A 27,897-nucleotide genomic window follows, 5' to 3' on the forward strand; every position below is an offset into this window, starting at 1 on the left:
ACCTCAGTTCCTCTGAAGCCAGGATCATCCAGTTGGTCCTCTGATGTGCGTGCACACACACGCACGTGCGTCCTAGACCTGAGCCGCCCCACTGTTTCCTGTGCCCACCTACCTCAAAGGACAGACGCCGCCGCCCTGTCTGTCCTCTCCTGTAAAGATCCTGGCAGAGCCTGTGGCCGTGCTTCTGGGCCTCACCAGCTATTCTGTTCAGGAAAGGTGGGTGCATGGGAGTTGGGTGTCCTCAGGCTGCCCTTCACCCTCCAGTGCCCTTTCCCAGAGACCAGAGACAGTCCACATCAGCATGAAGCTGAGTGGGGTCTGAGAGACCCCAGGCCTCTGCTGGCTACAAGCTGGTTGTGTGCAAGGCTCTTTGCCCTTCAGGGTCTACACTCGTGCAGCTCTTAAAGTGAGGACAGCAGACCAGGTTTCTCAGGTTCCTGGGGCATCACGGACAGAATGGTTTATGCCTGGAGTCTGGGAAGAGGCCGGTCCTGGTGGGACTCTCCACCTCTCATTAGTCTTACACGTTCTGGGTGCCCTGTGAGGGCTGTTCCCATTTTCTTCATCAGGACCAGGTGTTACTGGGTTTGGAGCTCATGCTCTACACACATTTCTTGACTGAGAAAGGGCTAAAAACATCTGATGCCTCTACAATACTTCTATGCTTAGCAGCCCCTCACAGGCCCTAGAGAGCCAAGTTCTTTGTCTTGTCTCAACCAGTTTGTGCTACAAAGTTTTATGTCTCCAGACTGCATGGAGCTTATTCTCCAAAAACATCAAAATCACCTGAGGCACCTGTTATAAATGCAGATTCCCAGGCCTCACCTCAAATTGCTGAAGCAATCATCTCTGATGATGGAGCCCAGGGATCTGCATTTTAAATACAGGGCAGGGGCCAGGCGACCCTTCGGTATTCCTCTGATTTCCCTTTAAGTTACCCAGAAGGGGCCCTTGGGGAGCTTCAGTAACAGAACTGGGTGTGACTGGAGTAGGTTTCTCAGTAGGAGATGCAGGGAGACCCCAAAGACTATGTCACTGCAGAAGAAAACTGACTAACCAGGGCCACGGCTCTCAGTGCAGTCCCCACACCAGCCTCAGCCCTGCCTGGGTACTTGTGATAGATGCACTTTCATGTCCGATCCTGTAACTATCCAGAGTCAGAAATGCTGGAGCCGGGCCGGCATCTGATTTAACGAGACTCCAGGTGATCGGATGCATGCTGAAGCGTGAGAACCAGTGAGTAAGTCGGTAAGTGGGCACCTGAGTCCTCAGCACACTCCAACGGTCTCTCAGCCTTGAGGTCGCCAATACTTTGAAGGCATCCAAGAGATCTTTGTAGGTTCTTGTTAGAAAAATCTGCACCTCTTCCTCACTTTCAGCCCCTTCAGAGTAGCCCCAAGCCCACAGCTCTTCCATTGCCTTCCTGCCTTTTCCTTGATAATATGTCTTTGCCAGAGGGAACTGCTCTGGAGTTGCAGCACTGGGACCCGAAGGTCAAACTGGACTTTAGAGCAGAAGTTAGTTAAGTGTGGACTCCAAGATAAGCACCTAGTTGAAGTAAGAGGCTTCTATCTGAGTCATGAAAGCTGAAGAGTAGGGCAAGCAGGGTGGGAACAGCTGTCATGAGGAAGTGGCAAGTGTCACCCTCGGATACCTGCCACTGCCTGCAGGCGTGACGGAGCTGAGAAGGAAAGGCAGATTATGAGTGTGTTGGTGGAGTCTGAACTAAGAGCCTTCCTTCAAATGCAACTGCCACCCTAGCCCTGTGCAAGACCCTCAGGGCCTTGAATGTGCAGTGGGGCCATTTCAAAATGATCCTATGAGCCCACACCCTCCCCTCCCTCCAAGATGCTTCCTCAACAGATCAAAGAAATATGAAAATGGGGAACAGCTTTATTTGTACAGGGATCATCCAGAAACTCAGGAATTTCTAGGAGAAATTGCACCGGGGCCCAGAATGAGGGGCTGCCCAGCTGCCACGTGCACGAAGGCAGGGCCTGTGAGGGAAGGCAGATGTGCCCAGCCCAAAGAGGTTGCTAACTCTTGTGGCTGGGCTGCTTTCTCTTTACTTCTAAATGTGAGGCTGACATCCCTCTCTATCAACAACGGTTGGGAGAATCATGTAGGATCTTCAAGCAAATCTCCAAATGAACCTCTTGACACTGTTCCCTTTTAAATAAATGAAGGGGCAGCTGGTCCACTGGTAACAGAAAAAAGGCAAAAGAAAGCAATGACTCGGGCTGACGACACCTGCCTTGGGGAAGAGATGAGTCAACAGCCCTGTCTGTTGAAATGAAGGCCGGGCACTGGCTTCAGGGGCTCATCACCTGCCCATCCCCTCCCCTCCCCCGGCTCCCTTGGGTGAGTGAGCAAAGGCAGTGCTGGGACCCAGCACCTTTTGGACACTTCGACTATCACTTTTAAGCAGAAGAGGAAGAGAACAGGAAATATCTAAACATTATTAGGGCATCAGAGACACCAAATAAAGGACACAAGAAATGCTGTACTGGTTTTAGCCTCTTGATGTCCTCAAATTTTTGTCCCATAGGAATTAAAAGAATCAAAAAGTCTGATACAGAGATGAGTGGATCTTCAAATATGGAAGCTAGACTGATTGCCTCACCAGCATCAGTCTCAATAAAAGCCAGCCTGAAAATGAACTGAGCATAGCGACAGTGCAGTGATTACAGGTCACTATATCCCATAGCCCGTGGTAATTCCGGAAGTCATTCCGACAGGCCCAGTGGAAGACTCCAAGCAGTATTAAAGGTTGCTTATTATTTCAAGCCAGCAGCATCTCAGGAGACAATGTATCTTCAAGGCCTTCACAAAAATATGTCGGAGACACTCAAACAGCAAGTCTACTCAAATAAGCTTCCCAAGCAGCTTTTCTGTACATCTCAGCTGCTTCCAGACGATTCGGTGATGTTATTATGCCCCGGCCCACAATGATGATATCAGAACCTTGTTTGCCAATAACTTCCTGTGGGCTTCTGTACTGCTGGCCGAGATTATCACCTACAAAAACAAAAATGTTTAACAAAATACAGAGAATCAGAAAACCTGTCGCATGACTTTTCTGAAAAGGATCTCAACTGCTTTAAAGAGAAATATGCTCTTGCTCACCATGCCCCTTCTGCACACACAGCGAGTGAATAAAACCAGAAGAGACTCCTTGGATTGGCCATAGATGTCCACCGTGTAGACATGCTAATCAACAGCTTTTCAGTGTCTAATTTTAGAGCATGTATAGTTCAACAGTATCAAAAAACAAATCTGTTGCCAAAAAAGGTTCACCACCAAATGAAATGGAATAAAAATTTGTCTCCTAATTGAAGACAATTTCAGTATACATCGTAATCACTGTGACATGCTGTTGGAAAAGTCTTCACAAGGCAGCTAACCTGACCATGACGACACATGTGAATCTTTCTGCCACAACCCTATCAGGTGCTTAGGTTATGTACAAATTCTAATCCTTAATTTCCGCTCCTCTGTTCTTTTAAAAAAAATTTTTTTGATGTATAATCGGTATTAGTTTCAGGTATACAAGATCGTGATTCAATACTGGTAGACAGTGTGAACTGATTACCACAGTAAGTCTAGTTAACATCCGTTACCTGGCTTAATCACAGTAAATTATATTTTTCTATGATGTGAACTAAGATTTACTCTTAGCAACTTTCAAATATGCAATACAGTAGTATTAACAAAGCCAGCATGTGGTACATTATATCCCCATGACTTATTTTATTTATAACTGGAAGTTCGTGCCCTTTGACTCCCTTCACCTATTCCAGCCAGTCCTATCCTATGACTCTTGGCAACAACCAATCTGTTTTCTGTACCTATGAGTTTACTTTTTTATTTTTAGATGTGCACAGATAAATGAGATCATATAGCACTTGTCTTCCTCTGTCTGACTTATTTCACTTAACATAACAGCCTCAAGGGCAGCCATTGCTGCAAATGGCAGGGTTTCATTTTCTTAATGTCTGAATAATATTCCATTGTATATATACATAACATCTCTATTCATTCATCCATCAATGAACACTTAGGTTGTTTCCATATCTTGGCTATTGTAAATAATGCTGCAATGAACGTGGGGGTGCAGGTATCTTTTCAAGTTGGTGTTTTCCTTTTCTTTGGATATAAGTAGAATTGCTGGATCATGTTAGCTTTAATTTTTTGAGGAACCTCCATACCATTTCCACACTGACTGCACCAATTTACATTCTCACCAGCAAAGCACAAGGGTTCCCTTTTCTCCATAACCTCACCCACACTTGCTATTTCTTATCTTTCTGATAGTGGGCATCCTTCTTTTGTTTCTGATCTTAGAGGAAAAGCTTTTAGCCTTTTCGGGATGATGCAAGCTACGGTCCTGTCATATATGGCCTTTATTACATTGAGGTAAGCTCCCTCTATAACTACTTTGTTGAGAGTCTTTATCATAAAGGGAGGTTGAGTTTTGCCAAATGCTTTTTCTGCATCTGCTGAGTCTCTCTGCTCCTTCTTGTTCTCTTCCACTGTGGTTTGATGACTGTCTTTAGTGGCATGCTTAGGTTCCTTTATATTCTGTGTATCTACTACAGGATTTTGCAATGTGGTTACCACGTGGCTTCCTTGTATCCGTAACAGTCTGTTTTAAATTGACAACAACTGCAGTTTGATTACTTTCTAAAGCTCTACATTCTTACTCCCTCCAGAAGGTTTCAGGTTTCTGATGTCATATTTTACATCTTTTAATCTTGTATATCCCTTAGCTAATTATTGTAGTTATATTTTTACCATTTTTATCTTTTAACCTTTTAAGTGGTTGATTTGCTACCTTTACATATATTTACCTTTCCAGTGAGATTTATTCTTTCTTATGTTTTCTTGTTGCTAAATAGCACCCTTTCTTTTCAGCTTAAAGAAGTCCCTTTAACATTTCTTGTAAAGCCACTTTAGTAATGATGGACTTCTTTAGCTTTTGCTGATCTGGAAAACTAGTTCTCTCCTTTAATTCTGATGCTGGGTAAAGTTCTTTGTTCCAGATTTTCTCCTTTCAACACTTTGGCTCTATCATGCCGCTACCTCCCGGCCTGCCAAGTTTTCACTGAAATACCTGCTGATAGTCTCGTGGGGGTTCTGTTTTATGTAACAAGCTGCTTTTCTCTTGCTGCTTTTAACATTATCTTTAACTTTTGACATTTATAATGTGCCTTGATATAGGGCTCTTTGGGTTCATCTCATATGGAACATTCTGGGCTTCCTGCATGTGGGTGTCCACTTCCTTCCCCCCAGGGTAGGGAAGTTTTCAGCCATTATTTCATGAAATAAGCTTTCTGCCCCTTTCTCTCTCTCTCCTTTTGCGACTCCTATAGTGAGAATGTCATTCCTGTTTGATGTGTACCTTAAGCTATCTTCATTTTTTTCATTCTCTTTTTTGCTGCTCTGATACCCCTCTAGTGTATTTTTCAGTTACGATATCCCTCATCTCTGACTTCTACTTAGTACGTATATTTTCTGTCTCTGTTGAAGTTGAGTTAAGGGAGCATCTTTCTTTAAGACCATTACTTTGAACTCTATTGGGTAAATTACTTATCTCCATTTCACTATAGGTTTTTCCTGAAGTTTCATCTTGTTCCTTTTTCCTTCATTTTGCTTGACTTGACTCTGTGTTGGTTTCTATGCATTTCTCCTGGTCTTGAAGGAAAGATGTAAGACATGAACCGTGTTCAACCTTTTCCTGGCTCCTGGTCATTTCTCAAAACTTTTGACTGCCCATGCAGCCTTTGCACTTGTAATTGCTCCCAGCAGTTGAGGGTATGCCAAGGCCTGTCAGTGTCCCAAAGGAGAGGGTCTCAGTCAGCACCTAGATTCACCCTGATTGGTGCAGACACTCAGGCAACAGCCTTTGAAGTATGCAAACACATACAGGCCTGTGGGACTGTAAGTGTAAGCCTTACTGGCCACGAGTGCCCTATCTGAAGATGTCCCCTGAGTGGCAGTCACAAAATTCAGAGTTACAGATGAATGCATAAGCAGCTTTTTTCTAGGAGATAAAACAGCAAGTTCTAGTGAGACAAAGAGCATAAAGACGGTGTCTATCAATCACCTGACGCTCCCGGAGAACAGCTCTGTAGACCCTGGTGTGTGCCGAAACTGAAGCCTCAGGCCAAAGCTCCAGGACAAGCAAAGGGCCTCTCTGACAGAAAGAGTAGGAGTGGTAACCTGCCAAGAATTGTGTCTCATTGTTACAGTCCCATGGGACCGGCAAAGGCAAGCCTCCCGATGGCCACCTGGTGGCCTGGTGATCAAGGGGATTCCCCTGGGGCAGCAGCCACAAAAACTGGGGCATTACAGATTTGGAGGGCATTATGCCAAGAAAATATGACATTGCTTATACATGGACTCTAAAAATGTAACAAACTAGTGAATATAACATAAAAGCAGCAGACTCAAAGATATAGAGAAACTATGTAAAAGCGTAGAAGTAGGAGATGTAGTGACAACATGGCAAATGTAGCCAATAAAGCAATCTAGAGAAACATACTTGAGAGGAATCTCAAAGAGCTCCCCCAAGTGGCAAGTGCCGGTAATACATACAGTGCCAGGCAATGGGATGTGTGGTTTGCAGAAACGCAGGCAATAAAGCCAGCCTGCCTGCCTGCCTGCCTTCTTCCTCCTGCACTCTTACCTCCTGCTTCTAACTGAACTCCTGGAGTCAAGTGAAGAAACTCAGGTTTCATGCTTACTCGGGAGCCAGAAATAAAGCCAATCACAAATTCAGAATGCTCTTCAGCCATTCTCACCTAAAGGGAACATCATAAACAGATAATAAAAAAGCAGTTAATCACACAGAATGTAAGAGAATTTACTATTTTATAGATGCCCTTTCTCATTTCATATTAAACTTTTATTATATTTAAGACAGGTAACCTTAGATAAGAATTTACATACTTGGTCCATTAAAGCCCTAAAGTAACTCCTCCTGTTCTTTCCCTCATAATTACACACTAAAAAAATTAAAAATCCTTTACTATGTACATCTTAATTCTAAATGTTGCAGTTACTTATTTGTAAAAATGCTTGGGGACAGACCCATTTCCAAAAAGGATATGAGTAATACTCTAGAATACATTTATAATGGTATAAAACCGCACTGAAGACTTACTGCTCATCTATCTACACATGTATCTAAGGACAGCCACCATATAAAAAAACAGCTCTGTTGTTACCAGCTAGCTAGAGATCTTACCTCTACTCCTTTCTCTCTTCTTTAACATTTGTCAGTAACTTGTGTCCACAATTTATTTCTCTACCATTATGATACAAGTTTCCCTAGATTGTCTGATTTTCTAAATTACTCTTCTCTGAGGCTCACGCTGTTCCACTCTTGCCACTAAGTACTACCACCTACCAACAAGCAATATATTGTCCTTGAGCCAGATCCAGAATGCCAAATACCAGCACTGACTCATGGACCCTCTGCTGTGAGAGCTGGGGAATCACAGACACGGTCGATTCAGGAGGGGGTTAAAGCCTGGCCCTAGGACATGTTAAGTTCTTCACAGTTCCACAGACAGCCTTTGAAATAATATGAAAAAGTAAATTCCCATGTAAAATGTAAAATTCTATTAAAATAAAAAGTCCTATTACTTTCAAAATTAATAGTCTTTAAAATATCTGTAAAAGTAATCCATCCATCTTTCTAGGTGACTATCCAACAATGAAACTCAACCTGAGAAGAATGTGAAAAGGAGCTTTTGAACTAGGTGATTATCCATCTCTCATTTGTTCTGGTGTGCAGGGGTGGGAGCTGAGTACTAACATGTATGGTGTTGTAAGAACTTTTAATAATGGGGAATTACTGGAGGAAACAATGTGTCTGGACTCTAGTTAAGAACTCTCCCATACAATGCCAATCAATACCAAAGACTTTAAGCCACTTCACGTGGGCTGCTGTTAGGAGACTGTGCGTCTCTATGTGATTCCAGAGAGTCTAAGAAAGCGCATATCCGGGAATAAGAGCTTCAATTTCTGCTTATGGTGAGACGGACAAAACTCACCTATCCTAAAGGCCAGGTAAGTATTGACAGATATTTGACCCAATATTTGTTTCAATGTCTCTCTCTTAGAGTACAATTCAAATCTTTTCAGTGTCCACTACAAGATATATAATGCTATTAACAGGGCACTCTAGGCAACTAGTATTAATAAACTAATACACTAATAGCAGCTGATTTTTTACTTTTGGTAGCGATTCCACAGACCCCAAATTAAGATACTTTCCTCCCCTGTAACACGTAGCATCACCGCCCCAGCCCTCTCCACCCCAGTCCCTCTCCTCTTTCACTTACTGCTTCTTTAGTGTAGTCCCCAGTGGCCAAGGAGCCAGCAGAGCTCATTTCTGCAATGAGCAAGCATGCCCGATGCAGGGGCAAGCCAACTTCTTGCAGGCCTTTCACAACTCCTGAGCCTGGCACCACATGAGCATTTACTAGATCTGCCCAGGAAGCTATTTTAAAGATACCACCTAAGAAAAAGGAGGGGAAAAGATACTTGTCAATTTGCAAATAAAAATCTTTAACTTTTTATCCAACTAACTAGCCAACTACAATATGGAAATAATCTCCTAGTAACATGCTAATGAAAGAGTGCAACAGTTCAAGAATTTCAGTTATTCTCAGTGGACCTATGTGTGAAAATTTATCTATCTACCTGGTTAGCTAGCTGAGAGATCATAAGGAGAAGAAAACTGATTAGGACTGTTTTTCCTTGCAGGCTGACATTTGTGACCACCAACAAAATCTATGAAACTGGAAAGGTATGCCACTGAAGACAGAGGTTTGCTGAGGTCAAAGATATCAATCAATATTCTGAAATTCCTCTGCAGATGACAAACTTTCTTTCTGTAGGAATCTCTCAGCAACTTTACCATCTCAGATCTTCTACTTGTTTCTCAGGTCTCTTTAGTTCTTCACGTTTCAACAGGCAATTGCATTCATTTTAAAAGCAGACAACAATAACCTTAGAGTTTTGAAAAAATCTATATGCGTACCTATAGAAATTCTGTATAACTCAACAGTCAATATCATAAGCACATGAAGAAAGTCAATTACAGAAAAATCTACCCTAAAGAAATAGTTTAAGAATACATACACATTAAAGAAAAACTGTTACCTGAAAAGACGCTTGTAACAGTTAAATTACATAAAATGTCTGATGTAAGGTTAAGTGAAAAAGCACAGGACACAAACAATAAAACAAATTTGCATAAAAGATTAGGTAAAGAATTAAGCAGTTTTTTCAACTAACATATGCTCTACCTGGAGTTCCTATTTAACATAACATTTTTAAAAAAGGATGTATATCAACAGATCTCTTTCTGCTAAAAATAATCTTACAACTTTATACTACTTTTTCATTGCTTCCTGTATCTACAATTCTCATTCTTCAAATACTCAGAACTCATTGTGTTCTGCCAGGGCCAACATCTGTCATTTCTTCCTGCCTAGAACCCATGTCCCTTTCTCCTGGCATCAGCATACCCATTTTCTTTAAGGGAACTACCCTTGACTAAATCTTGGTTCAAGAAGCTTACATAAACTTAATAGCCTCACATTATCAGGGGTGAGGCTTGTTGCCCAGGTGAGCTAATAAAGGTATTCTATACCACAGGGCAGAGTGAGTGGATTGGGGAAGGCATGAGGAGAATGCCTACCTGAGAAAGAAGTCAAGAGAGAAGAAGGCAGAGCTGAGACTTGGTGAGAAAGCAAGACCAAAAGACATCACTTGAGCTCCCAGATCCAACCATGCTTGACAGGCTGCCCTATGGCTGGGCTATCAGTGATGTGAGCCAATACATTTTCTTTTATTCTTCAGCAACTTTAAGCTGGATTTCTTATTCTTGCAGGTTCCTGAATAATACTTACCTTCATACTGCTTTTTCACTGTGCTTCCTATATCTGCAAATTTCCGGTCTTCAAATATTAAGAACTCATGGCATTTTGCCAGAGTGGTTAACTCCTTCATCACATCCAGAGTAAAATCATTCAGAGTATCTACGTGAGTCTTGAGCATGCAGATGCTAGGTCCTAAAGCATCTGCTAGCTGCAACAGCTCACTGGACTCTGCAGTATCAGCAGACAGACACAGATTGGTCTCCTTCTTCTGCATAAGCCTGAGAAGCTTCGATGCAACTGGGTGGATCCCGGGCAGCTCTGCACGTGCACCAAAGCTTAGTTCCTTGGGTGCTTTCTTTACAGAAGGGAGAGAACCATTATGATTAGTTACCACAAAAACATTCTCCTGAATAAATCTCTTCACTCTCTCGACCATCTCAGCATCAACTTTTTCCTGTTGCTCAAGAATCTCCAGCACTTTGGACAATGTACACACTGAGTGAAGACGAATCCCATGCGCCTGCAGTCTGTCCCTGCCTCCTTGCTCTCTGTCCAGCAGCACTATGGCATCAGTGACCTTCAAGCCCTCCTTCTGAAGAACCTCAACAGTTTCCAAAACACTAGATCCGCTGGTAACAACATCTTCAATGATTAGACAGGTTTCTCCAGGATTAATACACCCTTCTACAAGACGTTTAGTACCTAGAAAAAAAAAAATTACACTGATTCCATTTTAAAATTATATCTTTCAGCCAATTCAAGATGTATCTTGCAGTATAAGTTTGGCATGTATTAATGAAGAGGTGGATGACCTAATTGTATTTTCTGATAATCTACTTTGATTCCTGATAAATCTTCGATGTGCTATGATTACTGTCTTGTTCAGTGTCTCCATTTCAAAATCGTCAAAGCTACAATACAGCAAATTTAAAGTAAAACTAGCAAATCATTCAAGTGTAAATAAATACCACTTAATGTGTTTATGATCAAAATATCAAATATGGGTTTCTTAAGGAAAGACCACCTAGATCAACGAAAGTTATGAAACAAAGAATAGCCCACTATCATCAATGAAAGCATGCTTCTTTCCATTAACAAGCAATTTCATTTTTCAAGATCAAACAACTGGCCTTGTGAGAACATAAATTCAGGAGTGAAAAAATTTAAAAACCACTCAGATCAGTCACTGTAACTTTATGAATTATATAATGTAGTGTGACTAGATATACTTTCCCACTCCAACCCCCTACTACAGACCATTTTCAGATGATCTACAAACTGTGAATAACTCAGGATGTGGATTCCTGTTTTCAGAGACTCAGTTTTATATCTTCCACGACCAAATTTGCCTTTTTTTTTAAGCAGAAATAGAATTATTGGGCATTTTGCCCACTCTTTGAGCCTTTTCATAGGTACCACCTTTGCCCTGTCCCATCCCTTTCCCTTTAAATCCTTTCCTTCCCTGGAAGAACTGGCAAGTTTAACTGAATCAGCTTAGACCAGAACTTAGAACTGTATTTATAGGTATATTTAACAATTAATGATCTTATTCTAAGATCTTAACATTTTTGAAGACATACAATAAGGAAATAGAAATAAGTTTCCTTATGGCAGGGATTCATATAACCACTGTGCCACTAAGCAGCAAAAATATTTTTCTAATTTTTTATAATAGGTAATATCAAACAAAAATGGACAAAACAGAATAACAAACCCCCACAAAAACAACACCTTGCCAGTTAACAACTCATGGGCAATCTTGTTTCTGCTATAACTCCATTCCCACCATCCTCCAGTAATTTTTATTTATTTATTTATTTTTATTTGGGGGGCAGAGGTAATGTAACTAGGATTATTTAATTATTACTTTTAGTGGATGTACCACACCAGGGATTGAACCCAGGACCTTACGCATGCTAAGTACGCACTCTACCACTGAGCTATACCCTCCTCCCTGCCCCTGTTATTTTTAGAAGCAAATTCCAGACATATGATTTCATTATAAAAATTTTTAGAATACAACTGTAAAAAGAACTCTTTTCAAAAAAAAAGTAACAAAATAGTATCATACCAACATAAAACAGCACACAAAACCCCAGTAATTCCCTAACATCATCAAATAGGAAATCATTTCCAGTATTTTTAGGTTGGAGTATTTTAGTTTTAAAGCAGCCTATATGTTTAAAACAACTATCTGGTAACCTTTTGTCACAGACCCATGAAAAAAAAATCTCCATTTGTAATTTCATGTGACATTTATACTGCTTTAAGAAAATGATTTTTCTTCATGCATTTCTATTCATGCAGTTTAAATATAAATACACTAGGAAAGCAAGTGCTCTTAGAACATTCTGCTGATCAGGGAAGTGCTGGTGAAAATGCTGGGTTTCATAAATTTGGTGCACAAAAAAGCACTTTTTTCATTACTTAATTAATACAAAGCAATTTCACCCCAGACTCTAAAGGAAAGGAAGGTGTGATTTATAACAACAGTTAACAAATTCCACAAGCCATAACAACTTAAAGGACCTGTGAAGAATATTCAAGTCTATGAACATGAGTGCCTAGAAGAAGAAAAGATTCTAGAATTATTTACTTTACCATAATCCTTTGTTTCTTTCCTTCTAATAAGCATTGGAATTTGATTGGTTGAACAAATAACGGTAGCCAATGGTAAAGCTGTATAAGGTACTCCACACACAGTATCAAAATTGATCCCTGCATTTTGGGCAGTTTGGAATAAAATTTCTGCAACCTGTGGGGGGAGAAAAAAAGAACACATACAGGATCTACTATTATTATTATTTTAATTGATATATAAATAACTTAACATAAATACAATAATAACCCAGCAGGGTACAGCCTCAAACCTGATCAGAAAGATTTAAAAGCTTTTGGTTAAATTACCCTCTCTGCAAATCCCAGTTTACAAATTTAAATATAAAAGCACAAGAATAAACCTATTCTCTAGACTCAGGGCTGCTCTGAGGGCAACATGGAATGTGTTAGAAAAGGCTATGATGTTGACCCTGAAAGACTAAGTATGACCCCCAGGCTTCACAGTCTCCTTTACTAATTCATTGTGCTTTGAGCGTCTAAATCTTTGTATCACCTTGCTAGTTTTACTTTCTTGAACAAGTCTTCAATTAAGAAGTTTCAGAAGGAACATTTCTGAACTCATTCTACAAGGCCACCATCACCTTGATACCAAAACCAGACAAAGATATCACAAGAAAAGAAAATTAGAGGTCAATTCACTGATGACCATAGATGCAAAAATCCTTAACAAAATACTAGCAAACCGACTCCAACAATACATTAAAAGGATCGTACACCATGATCAAGTGGGATTTATTCCAGGGATGCAAGGATTTTTCAATATCCACAAATCATTCATTGTGATACACTACATTAAAGAATAAAAACCATATGATCATCTCAGTAGATTCAGAAAAAGCTTTTGATAAAAATTCAACACCCATTTATGATAAAAACTCTCCAGAAAGTGGGCATAGAAGGAACATAACTCAACATAATAAAAGCCACATATGACAAACCCACAGTTAACGCTGTGAAAAGCTGAAAGCATTCTCTCTAAGATCAGGAACAAAAGGATGCCCACACTCTCACCACTTTTATTCAACATAATTTTGGAAGCCCTAGCCACAACAATCAGACAAGAAAAAGAAATAAAAGGAATCCAAATTAGAAAGAAGCAAACCTGTCACTGTTCGCAGATGATAGGATACTATATGTAGAAAACCCTAAAGATGCCACCAGAAAACTACTAAAACTCATTAATGAATTTGGTAAAGTTGCAGGATACAAAATTAATATACATCATTTTTATACACTAACAATGAGATATCAGAAAGAGAAATTAAGGAAACAATCCCAGTTACCACTGCATGCATCAAAAAGAATGAAATACCTAGGAATAAACCTACCTAAGGAGGCAAGAGACCTGTACACTGAAAACTAAAAGATGCTGATGAAAGAAATTGAAGATGATACCGTGTTCTTAGATCATAAGAATCTATATTGCTAAAATGACAATACTACTCAAGGCAATCTACAGATTCAATGCCATCCCTATCAAAATACCAGTGGCATTTTCCACAAAATTAGAACAAATAATTTTAAAATTTGTTTGGAAACACACACAAAAAAACCCAGCCTGGAGAAAAAAACAGAGTTGGAAGAATCAGGAAGAATCATGCTCCCTGATTTCAGACTATACTACAAAGCTACAGCAATCAGAACACTATGGTACTGGCACAAAAACAGACACACAGATCAATGGGATAAGACAGACAGCCCAGAAATAAACCCATGCACTTATGGTCAATTAATCTACAACAAAGAAGGCAAGAATATACAATGGAGAAAAGACAGTCTCCTCAGTAGTGATGCTGGGAAAACTGGACAGCTCCATGTGAAAGAATGAAATTAGAACATTCTCTAACACCATATACAAAAATAAATTCAAAATGGATTAAAGACCTGAATATAAGACCAGATACTATAGAACTTCTAGAGGAAAACATAGGCAGAATACATTTTGACATAAACTGCAACAATACTTTTTTGGATCCTTCTCCTAGATTAATGGAAATAAAAACAAAAATAAACAAATGGGACTTAATTAAACTTAAAAGCACTTGCACAGCAAAGGAAATCACTGACAAAACAAAAAGACAAACTACGGACTGGAAAAATTATCTGCAAACAATACTACTGACAAGGGATTAATTTCTAAAATAAACAGCTCATACAGCTTAATATGAAAAAAAAAAAAACCCAATCAAAAAATGGGCGAGAGTAAACAGACATTTTTCCAAAGACATACAGATGGTCAACAGGCACATGTAACAATGCTCAACATCACTAATCATCAGGGAAATGCAAATCAAAACTACAATGAAGTACACCTCACACCAGTCAGAATGGCCATCATTAAAAAGTATATAAATAATAAATGATGGAGAGGGTGTGGAGAAAAAGGAACCCTCCCACACATTGGTGGGGATGTAAATTGGTGTAGCCACTATGGCGAACAGTATGGAGGCTTCTTAAAATACTAAAAATAGAGTTACCATATGACCCTGCACTCCTGCTCTTTGCCATATATTCAGAGAAAACTCTAATTCAAAACAATACATGCACCCCAATGTTCAAAGCAGCATTACTTACAATAGCCAAGACATAGAAGCAACCTAAGTATCAATCAACAGTTGAAGAGATAAAGATGTGGTATTTATAGATACAATGGAATATTACTCAGCCATTAAAAATTGAGTAAAATAATGCCATCTGCAGCAATATGAATTGGCACAGAGATTATCATTATTAAGTGAAGTAAGTCAGACAAAGACAAATATCATATGATATCACTTATACGTGGAATCTAAAAAAATGATACACATGAACTTACAAAACAAAAACAGACTTACAGACATAGAAAACAAACTTATGGTTACCAAAGGGGAAAGCAGTGATCAGGGAATGATAAATTAGGAGTTTGGGATTAACATACACACATTACCATATATAAAACAGATACCAAGGACCTACTATATACAACACAGGGAACTATATTCAGTATCTTATAATAACCTATAATGGAAAAGTATGTGAAAAGGAATATATACATACATATATATAAAATTGAATCTCTGCTGTACACCTAAAACTAACACAACATTGTAAATTAACTACACTTCAATTTAAAAAAAGTTTCCAAGAGAAATTAAGAAAACAATTACATTTACAATTGCATCAAAAAGAATAAAATACCTACAAATAAATTTAACCAAGGAAGTGAAAGACCTGTAAACTAAAAATTACTAAGACACTGATTAAAAGAAAAAAAAAAGATGACATAAGTAAGTGGAAGGATATTCCCTGCTCATGTATTGGAAGAATTAATTGTTATAGCAAACAATCCTAAAATTTGTAGGGAACCTCAAAAGACCGTGGATAGCCAAAACAATCTTGAGGAAGAAGTATCAAGCTGGTGACATCAAACTCCATTATTATAAACTATATCACAAAGTTATAGTATCAAAACAGTATGGTATTGGTTCCAGTCAAGATGGCAGAGTGGAGGACCACAAGCTCGCCTCTCCTAGCAACTACAACAAAACCACAACTGAATGCTAAACAACCAGTGAAAAACGATTGGAACCTAGCAAAAAAGATCTTCTGCAACTGGAAATATAAAGAGAGAACCACAACAGGATGGTAGGAGGGGCGTGTTCATGATATAACTGGGCCCCATAATCTCCAGGTGGGCGACCCACAAGCTGAAGATTTGTTAAGTCGCAGAGGCCCTCCCACAGGAGTGAGAGCTCTAAGCTCCATGTCAGGCTCCCCAGCTTGGGTCCCAGCATTGGGAAGAGAAGGAGACCCCAGGACATCTGGTTTTGAAGGCCAGTGGGGCTTGGCTCTGGGAGCCTCATGGGACTGGGGGAAACAGAGACTCCATTTGCTTGAGAAGCATACATGGAAACTCACGTGCACCAGGTTCAAGGGCAGAGGCAGTGATTTCATAGGAACATGGGCCAGACCTGCCTGCTGGATTTGGAGAGTCTTCTGGGGATGTGGGGGATGGCTGTGGCTCACTCAGGGGACATAAAAGTTTGTGGCAGAGTGTTAACCTACATGAGCTTTCTTGGAGGGTGACATCTTGATTGGATTATTAGCACCAAGACCTAGCCCCACCCAACAGCCTGTAGGGAAGCTTCAGGCCAAACAACATACAGGGTAGGAACAAGGCCCCACTCATCAGCAGACTTCCTAAGCCACAAAAGGCCTCTAGACACAGCCCTACCCACCAGAGGTCCAGGACCAAGCTTCACCCAGCAGTGGGCAGGCACTGGCTCCTCTTGCCAGGAAATCTGCATAAGCCTCTAGTTCAGCCTCATCCACCAGGGGCAGATACTAGAAATAAGAAAACAATAATCCCAAAGTCTGTGGAAGGAATCCACAAACACATAGAAAGATAGACAATATGAGGCAGCAAAGGAATATTTCCCAGGCCAAAGCACAAGATAAAATCCCAGAAGAAATAAGTGATGAGGAGATAAGCAATTTATCTGAGAAGGAGTTTAAAGTAATGATGGCCAAGATGTTCAGAGAACTCAAGAGGAGAATAGATGCACAGAGTGAAGTTTTTAGCAAAGAGTTGGAAAATATAAAGAATACCCAAACAGAGTTGAATAATAAAATCACTGAAATGAACACTACACTAGAAGGAACCAAGAATAGAATAAATGAGGCACAAGGATGGATCAGTGAGCTAGAAGACAGATTACTTCAGAACAGAAAAAAGAATAAAAAGGAATGAGGATAGTTTAAGAGAACTCTGGGACAACATGAAGTGTTCTAATATTTGCATTATAGGGATCCCAGAAAGAGGAGAGAGAAAGGACCTGAAAAAATTTTTGGAGAGATAATCACTGAAAACTTCCCCAACTTGGGAAAGGAAACAGCCACCCAAGTACAGGAAGCACAGAGTTCCACACAAGATCAACTCAAAAAGGAACACACCAAGGCACACAGCCATCAAACTGACAAAAACTAAGGATAAGGAGAAAATATTAAAATTAGCAAGAGAAAAGCAATGAATAACATACAAGGGAACTCCCATAAGGTTATCAGCTGATTTTTCAGCAGAAACTATACAGGCCAGAAGGGAGTGGCACAATATATTTAAAGTGATGCAAAGAGGAAACTTACAACCAAGAATACTCTATCCAGCAAGGCTCTTGTTCAGACTTGATGGAGAAAAAGGCTTCACAGATAAACAAAAGCTAAAAGATTTCAGCACCACCAAACCAGCTTTACAACAAATGTTAAAGGAACTTCTCTAGTCATCAAACCAGAAGAAAAGAGAACAAAAAGAAAGAGGGAAAAAAAAAAGAGAGAGAGAGAGAGAGAGAGAGAGAAAAGAGGAAAAAAACAAGAGAGAGAGAGACCTACAAAAAATTGCTTTGGCTGTTCAAGGTCTTTTGTGTTTCTTATAAATTTTGGAATTGTTTGCTCTACTTCTGTGAGGAATGTCGTGAGTATTTTGACGAGGGTTGCGTTGGATCTGTGGATTGCTTTGGGTAGTTTGGCCGTTTTGATAGTATAGATTCTTCCAATCCAAGAGCACAAGAAATCTTTCCATTTCTTTGTGTCATTTCGGTTTTCAGAGTATAGGTAACCTCCTTGGTTAAGTTTATTTCTAGGTATTTTGTTGTTTCTGATGTAATGGAAATGTCTCTGCCAGTTATAAAGTTTTGGTTTTTGAAGTAACAAAAAAGTGAATGAAGGGCCGCAAATGGCAAAATATCCTTCTTTCTTATAGATGAGCTGTATTTCAATACATGTATATGTATGTGTGTGTGTGTGTATACATGCTGTATCTTCATGTGCACTTAGGATGCTCCCATATCTTGGCAATTATAAATCATGTTGCTGTTAATAGCAGGGTGTATGTATCTTCTTGAATTAATTCTTATCTTGTGGTTGGCATTATTCCTTTGATAACTATGTAAGTCTAAAAACCTAAAGCTCTAAACGTTCTTAGAGACAATGAACAGTACATATATGTAAATTTAAAAATATATGTGCAGTAAAAAAAAAAATCTGTCAAGCCATGAAAGACATAGAAGAAACTTAAAAGTTTTTCACATTACTAAATGAAAGAAGCCAGTCTAAAAAGGCTACAAACTGTACGATTCCAACCATATGACGTTCTGGAAAAGACACAGCTACAGAAACAATAAAATATTGTGGCTTCCAGGGGTCTGGGGAAAGGGAAGGAGGGAGGAATGAATAGATGGAGCACAAGGGATTTTTAGAGCAATAAAGTTATTCTGTATGATAGTATACTGATGGTGGCTGCATGTCATTATGCGTTTGTCAAAACCTGTAGAACGTACAACATCAAGAGTGAACCCTAATGTAAACTATGGACTTTGGTTGATAATAATATGCCCATGTTGGTTCATCGATTGTACCAAATACGCCACACTGATGAGGGATGTTGAGGGTAGGGGAGTATGTATGTGTGGGTGGGGAGGGCTATTTTCTGCTCAATTCTGTTGTGAACCTGAAACTGCTCTAAAAGAATAAAGTCTATTACAAAAAAATCAGTATGGTATTAGCATTAAAAATAGACTCATAGGTCAACAGAACAGAACAGAAAGCCCAGAAATAAACCTAAGTATTATTGTTCAATTAATTTACAACAAAGGAGCCAGGGATATAACCAGGGGAAAGGACAGTCTCTTCAACAAAGTGGTTTTGGGAAAACTAGACCTCTGTCTTACACCACACACAAAAATTAACTAAAAAATGGACTAAAGACGTGAATATAAAACCTGAAACCATAAAACTCCTAGAAGAAAACAGGTGGTAGGCTCCTTGACATCAGTCTTAGCAGTGAGTTTTTGGATTTGACACCATAAAGGAAAGACAACAAAAATGGCGGTGTAAGAAGATCCTGAACTCACCTTCTCTTGTGGACACAATAAATCTACAACTACTTATAGAACAATCCCCTCTGAAAAGAACTTGAGAACTAGCTGAACAGCTACTCGACAACAACAGATACAAGGGCACATAGAGATGGGTGGGAGACTTACAGTTGCAGTCTTGCCAAAAACCCCTTCCTGCTGCAGCAACCCATAACCAGGCAGGCTCTCACAAATATGGAATTTCTCCATGAGGAGCAAGGGGTTTGTGCTCCATATCAGTCACCCTAAGATTTGGGACCTGCACCAGAGAGATGAACATTCAAAACACCTGGCTTTGAAAACCAAAAGGTCTACACCCAGGAAAACCATATGCATGTAGGGAATGGAGACTTACTCTTAAATGGCTGTGTGCAGACTCACTCACCCTGAGACCCAGTATAAAAGAAGCAGTTTGAAAAAAGTCTAGACCATACATGAAGTAGAATCACTTGCTAACCTTAAAGTGTCTACTAGAGACACAAAAGCTTGTTAGGCCTCTCTCCAGGTATGTAGGCACTGGCAGGTACCATTGTCACACTTTTATTTTAACCTGCTAGCACCTGCTCCTCTCTGAGAGCCACTGCCCCAGCCCGACCAGAGGGGGCAGGTGGGTGCACCACCTCCACATGCTGCTGCTACAGCCTGGTCCCCAGCACTGCTCCTGCAGCCACACCAGAGATGTGGACACACGCCAGAGCCAGCGGGCACACAGCTCAAAAAGGGGACAACACTCAGGTACTGTGTTCTGGTGGCCTGGGGGTTTATATTTTTGGGTCCCATAGGTGTGAAACAATCAAAGAGACAGTTTGAGATACAATACATGAACCAGGGCAACATTAAACAGTAAGGTTCATTTTCTACACAGGACCACCCTTTCAAGACAGGAAGAGATAACTAACACTTAACACATAGAAACAAACACAGAGTCAAGCAAAAGGAAGAAACAGACATGTGTTCCAAACAAAGGTAAAAAATAAAATTCCAGTGAAAAAAACCTTAATGAAACAGAGATAAGTAATTTACCTGACAAATAATTTGAAGTAATGGTCATAAAACTTGGGAAAAAAACAGATGAACACAGAACTTCAAAAAAGAGATAGAAATATAAGAATATACCAAACAGAAATCACAGAGCTGAAAAATACAATAACTAAACTGAAAAAAACACTAGAGAGGTTTGATAGCAGACTAGATGAAGCAGAAGAAAAGACTGGTGATCTGGAAAATAGGGCAGTGGAATTCATCCAGAGTAGCAATAAACAAAACAAAACACCAGAATTTTAAAAAGTGAAAATAGCCTAGGGAACCTAGAAGATAATATCGAGCAGGATAACATTCACATTATAAAGTATAGGGGGTCCCAGAAGAAGAGAGAAAAAAAGTTGGGGTGGGGAGAAAACTTGTTTTAAGAAATAATGATTGAAAACTTCCCTAACTAGGGGATGGATGTGGACATCCAGATCCAGGGATTTCAGTGTTCCAAACAAAATAAATTCAAAGAGACCTGAACCAAGACACATAATTTAAAATGTCAAAAATTAAAGACATGGAGAGAATCTTAAAAGCAGCATGAGAAAAACTCGTTATGAACATGAGAATCTGCCCTCCCCACACTCCCCCGTAAGACTTTCAACAGATTTCTCAGCAGAAACTTTGCAGGCCAGAAGGAAGTGGCATCATATATTCAAAGTGCTCAAAGGAAAGCACTTCCAACCAAGAATACTCTAGACCAGAAGGACTTAATATATACATTCCATCCAAAAGCAGCAGCATACACATTCTTCTCAACTGTACATGGAACATTCTCCAGTATAGATCACATTCTAGACCACAAAACAAGTCAACAAATTTAAGACTGAAATCATATCAAATATCATTTCTGACCACAATGGCATGATACTAGAAATCAATTTTACACACACACAGAGAATGGGAAAAATCACAAATATGTGAATATTAAACAATATGCTCTTGAACAACCAATGAGTCAATGAAGAAATGAAAGAAATTTTTAAAAATATCTTGAGACAAATAAAAATGGAAAGAAAGCATACCAAAATCTATAGGATGCAGCAAAGTAGTTCTAAAAGTCTATAGTGATATAAGCCTACCTAAAGACAGGAAAAATCTCAAATAAACAACCCAACTTTATACCTAAAGGAATTAGAGAAAGAACAAATGAAGCCCAAGTTAGTAGAAAGAAGGAGATAATAAGGATCAGAGTGGAAATAAATGAAAAGAGACTAAAAAAGATGATTTAAAAAAATAATGAAACTAAGAGCTGATTCTCTGAAAAGACAAACAAAATTGACAATCCTTTACTAGACTCACCAAGAAAAAAAGAGGGCTCAAACAAAATCTGAAATGAAAAAGGAAATTTACACTGAAACCAAAGAAATACAAAGGATCATAAGAGATTACTATAAAGAATTATACATCAACAAACTGGATAATCTGGAAGAAATGCATAAATTCCTAGAAACATACAGTCTTCCAAGTCTGATCATGAAAAAATAGAAAATCTGAATAAACCAATTACTAGTAAAAAGAATGAATCAGTAATAATAATTTTTAAAAGCCTGCAACAAACAAAAGTCCAGGACCAGATGGCTTCACTGGTAAATTCTACTAAACACTCAAAAAAGATTTTAATGCCTATTATTCCCAAACTGTTCCAAAAAACTGAAGAGGAAGGAATCTTCCCAAACTCATTTTACAAGGCCAGCATTACACTGATACACAAACCAGACAAGGACGCAACAACAACAACAAAAAGTGGAGGCCAACATCCCTAATGAATTGAGATGCACAAATCCTCAATAAAATATTAGCAAAACAAATTCAACAATACATTAAAGGACAATAAGCCATGATCAAGTGGGATTTATCCCAGGGATGCAAGGATGGTTCAACATTCACAAATCAATCAAGTTGATACACCACATTAACAAAACAAAGGATAAAAATCATATGATCATCTCAACAGATGGAGAAAAAGATTTAAACACAACGTCCATTTATGATAAAGACTCTCAACAGAGTGGGTAGAGAAGGAGCGTATCTCAACATAATAAAGGTCATATATGACAGGCCCACAGCTAACCATCATATCGAGTGGTGAAAGCTGACAACTTTTCTCTTGAGATCAGAAACAAGATAAAGATGCCTACTCTTGTCGTTTTTACTCAACACAGTATTGGAAGCCCTAGTCAAAGCAATTAGGCAGGAAAAAGAAATAAAAGGCATGCAAATTAGAAAGGAAGAAGTAACAAGTGGATGACATGATTTTATATTTAGAAAACCATAAAGACTCCACTAAAAATTGATAGAAGTAACAAACAACTTCAGTAAAATTGCAAAATACAAAATCAATATACAAAAATATACCCCCAAAATTGCATTGTTATATACTAACAACAAACTATCAGAAAGAGAAATTAAGAAAACAATGCCAAATAGAACTGCAACAAAAAGAACAAAATACCTAAGAATAAATTTAACCAAGAAGATGAAACACATGTACACTAAAAACTATAGGACACAATGAAAAAAACTGAAGATGATCACAAATAAATGAAAAGATATTCCATACTCAGGTTTCTAAAGAATACTATTAAAATGATCATATTACCTAAAGCAATCTGCAGATTCAATGCAATCCCTATCAAAATTCCAATGGCATTTTTCACAGAAATACAACAAACAATCTTAAAATTTGTATAGAACCACAAAAGATCCCAAATAGTCAAAGCAATTTTGAGAAACAGTAAAGCTGGAGGTGGAGAGGGTATAGCTCAGTGGTAGAACGCACGCTTAGCATCCACAAGGCCTTGGGTTCAATCCCAACTCCCTCCATTAAAATAAATAAATCAATAAGCCTAATTAACTCTCCACCCCCAAAAATTAAAAATAAAAACTAAAAAAAAAAATTTTTAAGAATAAAGCTAGAGGCATCACATTGATTTCAAAGTATATTACAAAGCCACAATAATCAAAACAGTATGGTTCTGACATTAAAAAAATAGACAAACAGATCACTGGAACAGAATAGAGTCTAAAAATAAGCCCAAGTACATATGTTCAATTAGTTTATGACAAAGGAGCCAAGAATAGATAATGGGAAAGGACAGTCTCTTCTATAGTGTTGGTAAAACTGGACCACTATCTTACACCACATACACACAAAAATGAAATAAAACTCCTAGAATAAAACATAGGTAGTAAGCTCCCTGACATCACTCTTGGTGATATTTCTTTGGATCTGACTTCAAAGGCAATGGCAACACAAAAGCAAAACTAAACAAATGAGACTACATGAAACTTAGAAGTTCCCACACAGCAAAGGAAACCATCAACAAAAAAGGCAATCTTCTGAACTGCAGAAGATACTTGCAAATCATACATCTGATAAGGGGTTAGTATCCAAAAATATATAAAGAATTCATACAGCTCAATAACAAAAAGCAATCTGATTGAAAAATGGGTAGAGGATCTGAATAGATGTTTTTCCTCAGAATTTGTACAAATGACTGAAAAGTATATGAAAAGATGCTCAGTATCACTAGGTCTTCAGGGAAATGAAAATCAAAACCACAATGAGGTATCATCTCACACGTGTTGGAATGACTATTATCAAAAGAATAAGAAATAAGAAGTGTTGGTGAGGATGTGAAGAAAAGGGAATCCTTGTACAGTGGGTGGTAGGAATCTTTTTTTTTTGGAGGGAAGGTAATTAGGTTTAGTTATTTATTTTTTGGAAGAGGTACTGGGGATTGAACTCAGGACCTTGTGCATGCTAAGCATGCACTCTACCACTTGAGCTATACCTTCCCCTAGGTGGGAATCTTAATAGTATGGCGGTTACTCAATTAAAAACAGAACTCCCACATGATACAGCAATTTCACTTCTGGATATTTATCCAAAGAAAACAAAAACTATCTTGAAAGGATATCTGCACTCCCATGTTCACTGCAGCATTATTTACAATAGCTAAGATATGGAAACAACCTGTGTCCACTGAAGAACAAATGGATTAAAAAAAATTCAGTAAACACACACACACACACACACACACACACACACACACACACACACACGGAGTATTATTCAGCCATGATAAAGAATGAAACCTTGCCTTTTGCGCAACGCAGATGGACTTTGAGAGCATTACACTAACTGAAATAAGTCAGATGGAGACAAATACTGCATAATCTCACTTATATGTGGAATCTCATAAAAACAAACTAACATACAAACAAAAAGAAGCACACAGAGAAAGAGAACAAATACGGGTAGACAAAATGAGTGAAGACAGTCAAAAGGTACAAACTTCCAGTGATAAAATTAAAAAGTCATGGGTATGGAATACACAGCAAGGTGACTATAGTTAATAATACTGTTTTGTGTATTTGAAAGTTGCAGAGAGATCTTGAAAGTTCTCATCACAAGTAAAAATTTGTACTATGAACAGAGGTATGTTAACTAGATCTACTATGCTGATCATTACACAGTATATACAAATATTGAGTCATTTTGTTGTACACCTGAAACTAATATAATGCTGTATGTCAGTTTTTAAAAAGGAAGAATATACACCAAAGTGTTTTTCATTAAGTTCTCATGCAGAGCCTATTGTAGGAAGTACTGGTTTATAATATCCTTTCCACATAAACCATCACATTTTAATTCTATAATGGATACTCCCACCCAACACCATCTTATTTCAAAATGAAAGAAAAGCAAAGAGTTGCTTAGCGAACTAAATCAGAGGTCTTTAAAATATTTTGCTCCTGTACTTCTAAAGAGTTGAAAAACTTATGAGTATTTTTAAGCTACAAAAGATGTAATTTCTAGACTAGTGAAAAAATTAACATATTATCCTAAAACTGCTACTTGACTCTTTTAAGTGAATACAATGGAATCCAGACTGAAAAATTGTGCTGAACACTGGAATTTGACACATTGTAAAATGATTATAAATCAATAAAAAATGTTAAAAAAAAAATACAATGGAATCCAAATGCTATACTGATTTGATTGATACCCAATGTCTCCATTAAAATAAAAAAAAACAAACACAAAAATGTTGTACTATCAAAGTTGTAAAAATTTACATTTTTTGGAACTCATATTTTCATCCCATTGTTTCCACAGAATTTTATCCTAATATAATATATATTTAATGCTGGAAAAACTTTTACGGATCATTCTGATACTTCTCCACAACAAAAAGGCATGTAAACTGAACTTTAAAATTGTAAATTAAAAAGTTTTCCATTATCTAAGTCTTTAAGTGTTAAAAATTCTGTTACCATTATAATTGTTATGAGTATAAAATTAATTAAAACATAATCTACAAATTTTGACAGAATCAAAAATCAGATTCTTTTGGAAATGTATTTCTTAGTGAGATGAATGGTACCTCACCCTAGCAATTAATTTATGTATCTACTGCAGTTGACTATTACTGCTAGGAGGTTTAGAGTTTGGTATAAATTCTGTTGCTTTTTTGGGGGTGCAAGTATTAAGAAACCCTATTTGCTGAAGTAAGAAGATATGGAAGGAGTTCTGTTATAGCCAGGTCTCTCGGTGTTTTTAACTCCTTCCAAATTAACTACCAAAAATCACACACACACACACACACACACACACACCCCCTAAGATCTAGAATCATAAAATAATTTTTAGAGGGTAAGGTATAGCTTAGCGGTAAAGTGCACGCTTAGTATGCCCGAGGTCCTAGGTTCAACCCCCAGTACCTCCATTAAATAAATAAATAAACCTAATTACTGCCCTAAATTTTTTAAAATTTAAAAAAAAATAAAAAAATAATTTTCAGTCATCTGTCAACTCATCACTTCTTCAAAAAATAAACCAATTTTCAATGGAAGATTCCCTAGTCATTCACTTTCTCAGCACTGATGAGATGCACCAAAGCAAGATTTTGGATGGTGAGAATAGCCTAATTCACTTCAACTACTGCTTCAGTCCTTTTCTTAATAACCTCACACAGTGGGGTCCGCAAAAGGTGAACGAAACAAAAACCTTTAGTGGTGGAGAAAATTTACATATATCTTCTAGATAGAACTTCTGTGATAATGGAAATGCTCTATATCTGCACTGTCCAAAAAGGTAGCCATAGTCACATATGACTATTTAAATTTAAAAATTCATAATGCTCAACATTCACACGAGGCTAGTAGCAACTCCATTATAAAACAGCACATTTAGACCCTCCTACTTACAGTGTGGTCTCTGCAGTTTTAGCTGGCAGCTTGTTAGAAAGGCCCTGCCTCACATCTACTCAGATTACGCATTTTAACAAAACTCCAGGTAACTCATACATACTCACAGTCTGAGAAGCACTATGCTAGAAACCTCTGATTTGTACAGTTTTCTTTTATTCACCAAAAAGTCTCCAAGAAATGCCCACCATCTGGCCTTCATAACGTCTGAGAAGGACTATGCTAAAAAACCTCCAATTTGTAGGGTTTTTTTTCTTTTATTTATCGGAAAAAGTCTCCATGAAATACTCACCTTCTGGCCTTAATTTTTGCTCCCGGCCACACAGCACAAAATCAAATCCCCGTTTCCAAGCAACAGCCCTTTCGCGTATTTGAGCAGCTTCTAAATCTCACCCCACCCACCTTTCTCTTTCTTCCCCAGGTCTAATTTTCTCGAGGTTAAATATACGGAACTCCTTCAACCACTTCTGTGCAAGCCAAAGCCCCGAACCCGGCTTCTCAACTCTTGCAAGGCACGTGTCAAAGGAGGCGAGTCAAAGGGCAGGCTGCCCTCTAGGTCCTCAAGAGCCTAACAGTTCTTGGTCTCCGGGCTTCGCAAACCGATTACCCCAGGCCCACCCGCCTCCTTTGCTCTTTTGCTCTCACCCACAGCCCAACTCCTGGCACCTTCAACTCCCGCTCCCCATTCCCGCCACCCAACCTCTTCTTCCCTTTCCTGGGCTGGCACCTGACTCAGAAGACGCGGTCGAGACACAATTCCCCGCAAGTCGATGTAGACCGGGGAAGAGAGCCCGCTCTTCAGCACAAAGTTCCCAAACTTGAAAGCCTGCACGTCGTAAAGGCCCGTTACCAACGACGTTAAAGCTGCTTCAGGGGCCGCCATGCTCCGCGCTCACGGTTCTCTCCAAACTCCAAAGTGCGGCTGGCCTGCGCCGTCCGATGACGTCACATCAAAGTCCCTCCTCTTCCGCCCCCTTTTCTGATTGCTGCGCCGGCGCAATTCGCGCCGCTCCGGGTCCCAGGCAGCGAGGGTGGAGGGGTTCAGGTTGGGTCCCGGGTGGCGGTAGCGAACCTCACCTCGGTGCTGCCTTTAGGGGAGATCGCTGGATTTTGAAGCCCCGTATAATTAGATTGGCTCCAGGATCATAAAATCAAGATTCTCAAGGGAGTCGTTATAAATCCTGCACTTTTTATAGTTCGGTGTTCTTTTGATGCTCTTCTTGGGCCAGCATGTTATTTGCCTCTTATTA

General features: G+C 38.9%; 1 protein-coding gene across 1 annotated transcript; it reads right to left on the reverse strand.

The window, feature by feature from the left end:
* Positions 1 to 1,875: 1,875 nt before the first annotated feature.
* UMPS (uridine monophosphate synthetase) lies at positions 1,876 to 27,613 on the reverse strand. Its single transcript, XM_006215766.4, has 6 exons — positions 27,375 to 27,613; positions 12,498 to 12,651; positions 9,927 to 10,598; positions 8,352 to 8,527; positions 6,689 to 6,803; positions 1,876 to 3,018 (listed from the first exon to the last, which is right to left on the reverse strand). The coding sequence occupies exons 1-6, from the start codon at positions 27,528 to 27,530 to the stop codon at positions 2,849 to 2,851; spliced, it is 1,443 nt and encodes a 480-aa protein (XP_006215828.1). The 5' UTR covers positions 27,531 to 27,613; the 3' UTR covers positions 1,876 to 2,848.
* Positions 27,614 to 27,897: the final 284 nt, after the last annotated feature.

The sequence above is a fragment of the Vicugna pacos genome, chromosome 1, assembly GCF_048564905.1.
Source record: "Vicugna pacos chromosome 1, VicPac4, whole genome shotgun sequence".
NCBI lineage: Eukaryota > Metazoa > Chordata > Mammalia > Artiodactyla > Camelidae > Vicugna > Vicugna pacos.